We start from the raw sequence: 2,182 nt of genomic DNA, 5'->3' as shown, positions 1-2,182 counted from the left end.
GGACGGATTAGTGAGAAGAGTTTTCCCAAGCCATCAAGTGATAGTGTGGATCACCATTAGAGGATGCCTATGACTACAAAGTGATCAAGGTTACACACCCTATACACGTCATAAAGGTATTATGACCTTTATGAATCATATGCTTGTTATAAAACATGATTGCATGCCCTTTTGGAATTATATTGAGTAACGATCTAGGAAATCAATGCATATGTGTTTCGGCAAAAAAAAATCACATGTTTTACATATGCACGCATGCTGCCTTTATAAATTATAGGATACATGTTGAAAATTTAAAACTTACACAAATGCTTCACAAATTATTAAAGTGTAAAAAAATTTACCAAGGTGGATAATATATGCAAATTGACTAGATATGGATTCACACAGAGTGAAAAAGTAGTTGTTTGAAATTATTTGGATACAGGTTTACAACTACAAAAGAAACATTTGTAACCAATGGAAAAAAATTTACTACCTACTTGGTACAAGTTCACAAACAGAGAAGAAAACATTTGCAACAAGTTGGATAAGGGTCCACCAAAGGAAAATAAAATATTTGCAAACTACAGGGATCGCAAATTGAAAAGAAAATGTTTGCAAGCAATAGGTTATGAGTTTGCTAATGGAAAAATATTTGTTTGCAAGCAACCAAATATAGGTTCACGAACAAAAAAAAACAAAAGTTCACAATCAATTGGATATAGGTTCACTGTTGCAACCTAGGGTTGCAGAGAGAGAAACTGAGAGAAAATACTTCAAGAAAAAAAAGAGAAAGAATTTTATTATTTGTATATCCCCTGTTTACATCAGCCATTCCTTTTTTTGTACCTCCACCATACATGTGTGTTTATTACATGTGAATCCTTACAACTACCAATGAATGAATTACGAAGCTCCTCTATAACTGCCACATTGATCTCCTTAGGTAAAGTCATGTGCCTAGTTTGTATTCCACATAAGCGGGTAGACTCCCTTCTACTCGTATCACTGCCCCCCCCCCCCCCCCAATGACCGAGACCTTGTCCTCAAGGTCTATATTAGGATAAGCCCTACATAACTCGCTTTCAAACTCCCATGTTGCATCTTCAGGGACAGCCGGTAACAACTACACAAAGAAATTACGTTGATTCTTACGTTTGCCTTTATCAAGCTTGCTACCAAGTATAGCTATAGGAGACTGCATAGGACAGTTGTCAATTGACTCCAAAGGCAACAAAAGAGTGGATGCTGATGGATCTCCGTAGAATTTCTTCAACACAGAAATATGAAAAACTGGATGGATGCGAGATCTTTTCGGTAACTGAACTCGATAAGCCGCTGAACCTACTGATGTTGTTACTTGGAACGGGCCAAAGAAACGTTTGGCCAACTTGTGGCTAGAACGTTTGGCTACTGATATCTGTCTATTGGGTTGCAACTTCACCAAAACATAATCCCCTACCTCCAATGAACGATCTTGACGTTGTTTATCTGCAAGGACTTTCATTCAGTTTTGAGCTCGCATAAGGTTTTGCTTCAGGCAAGCCAGCATGATTGAGCGATCAACCAACATAGTATCCCCTGCCTCCAGCTTCAATAACCCACGTGGATAATGAGGGATGGATGGTGGAAGACAACCATATAACGCCTAAAAGGGTGACATTCCAATTGAGGAGTGCACAACTGAGTTGTAATGGAATTTAGCCCAAGAAAGAAGTGAAGACCAAGATGCATGTTGCTCTGAACAATAGGCTCTAAGATATTGCTCCACATAACGATTTTGTAACTTCACTTTGACCATCTGATTGGGGATGATAAGATGTGCTCATGTGCAGTTTGGTACTACTAAAGCGAACGAGATTCTGCCAAAATTGGCTCAAGAAAATACTGTCACGGTCAGACACCAGTGATCTTGGAAATTCATGAGACTTAACAATGATTTCAACGAACAATTGGGCCATCATTGCTGCGGTAAAGGCTAATGGTAGGGCTCCGAAGTGAGCGTACTTCGTGAGTCTATCTACAACCACCAAGATTGCAAAAACAAATGCTTGGATAATGGGAGACTTTTTATAAAGTCAAGAGTCAGATCATCAAAAGCAGCTTCAGGATTAGGCAAAGGTTGAAGAAGGCCAGCATGTGGAGAAGTTATTGCCTTCACCGATTAGCACACAACACATTATTGCACAAAATTTTTTAC

General features: G+C 38.8%; 1 protein-coding gene across 1 annotated transcript; it reads right to left on the bottom strand.

Annotated features, from left to right (window-relative positions):
- Window positions 1-1,108: 1,108 nt before the first annotated feature.
- LOC133316511 (uncharacterized) lies at window positions 1,109-1,489 on the bottom strand. Its single transcript, XM_061518269.1, has one exon. The coding sequence runs from the start codon at window positions 1,487-1,489 to the stop codon at window positions 1,109-1,111; it is 381 nt and encodes a 126-aa protein (XP_061374253.1).
- Window positions 1,490-2,182: the final 693 nt, after the last annotated feature.

Source organism: Gastrolobium bilobum, unplaced genomic scaffold, assembly GCF_033153095.1.
Source record: "Gastrolobium bilobum isolate Gb01-03AN ecotype WA unplaced genomic scaffold, APGP_CSIRO_Gbil_v1 utg53458, whole genome shotgun sequence".
Taxonomy (NCBI): domain Eukaryota; kingdom Viridiplantae; phylum Streptophyta; class Magnoliopsida; order Fabales; family Fabaceae; genus Gastrolobium; species Gastrolobium bilobum.
Note: the sequence above shows the minus strand (reverse complement) of the source record. Positions and strands in the feature narration are given on the sequence as shown.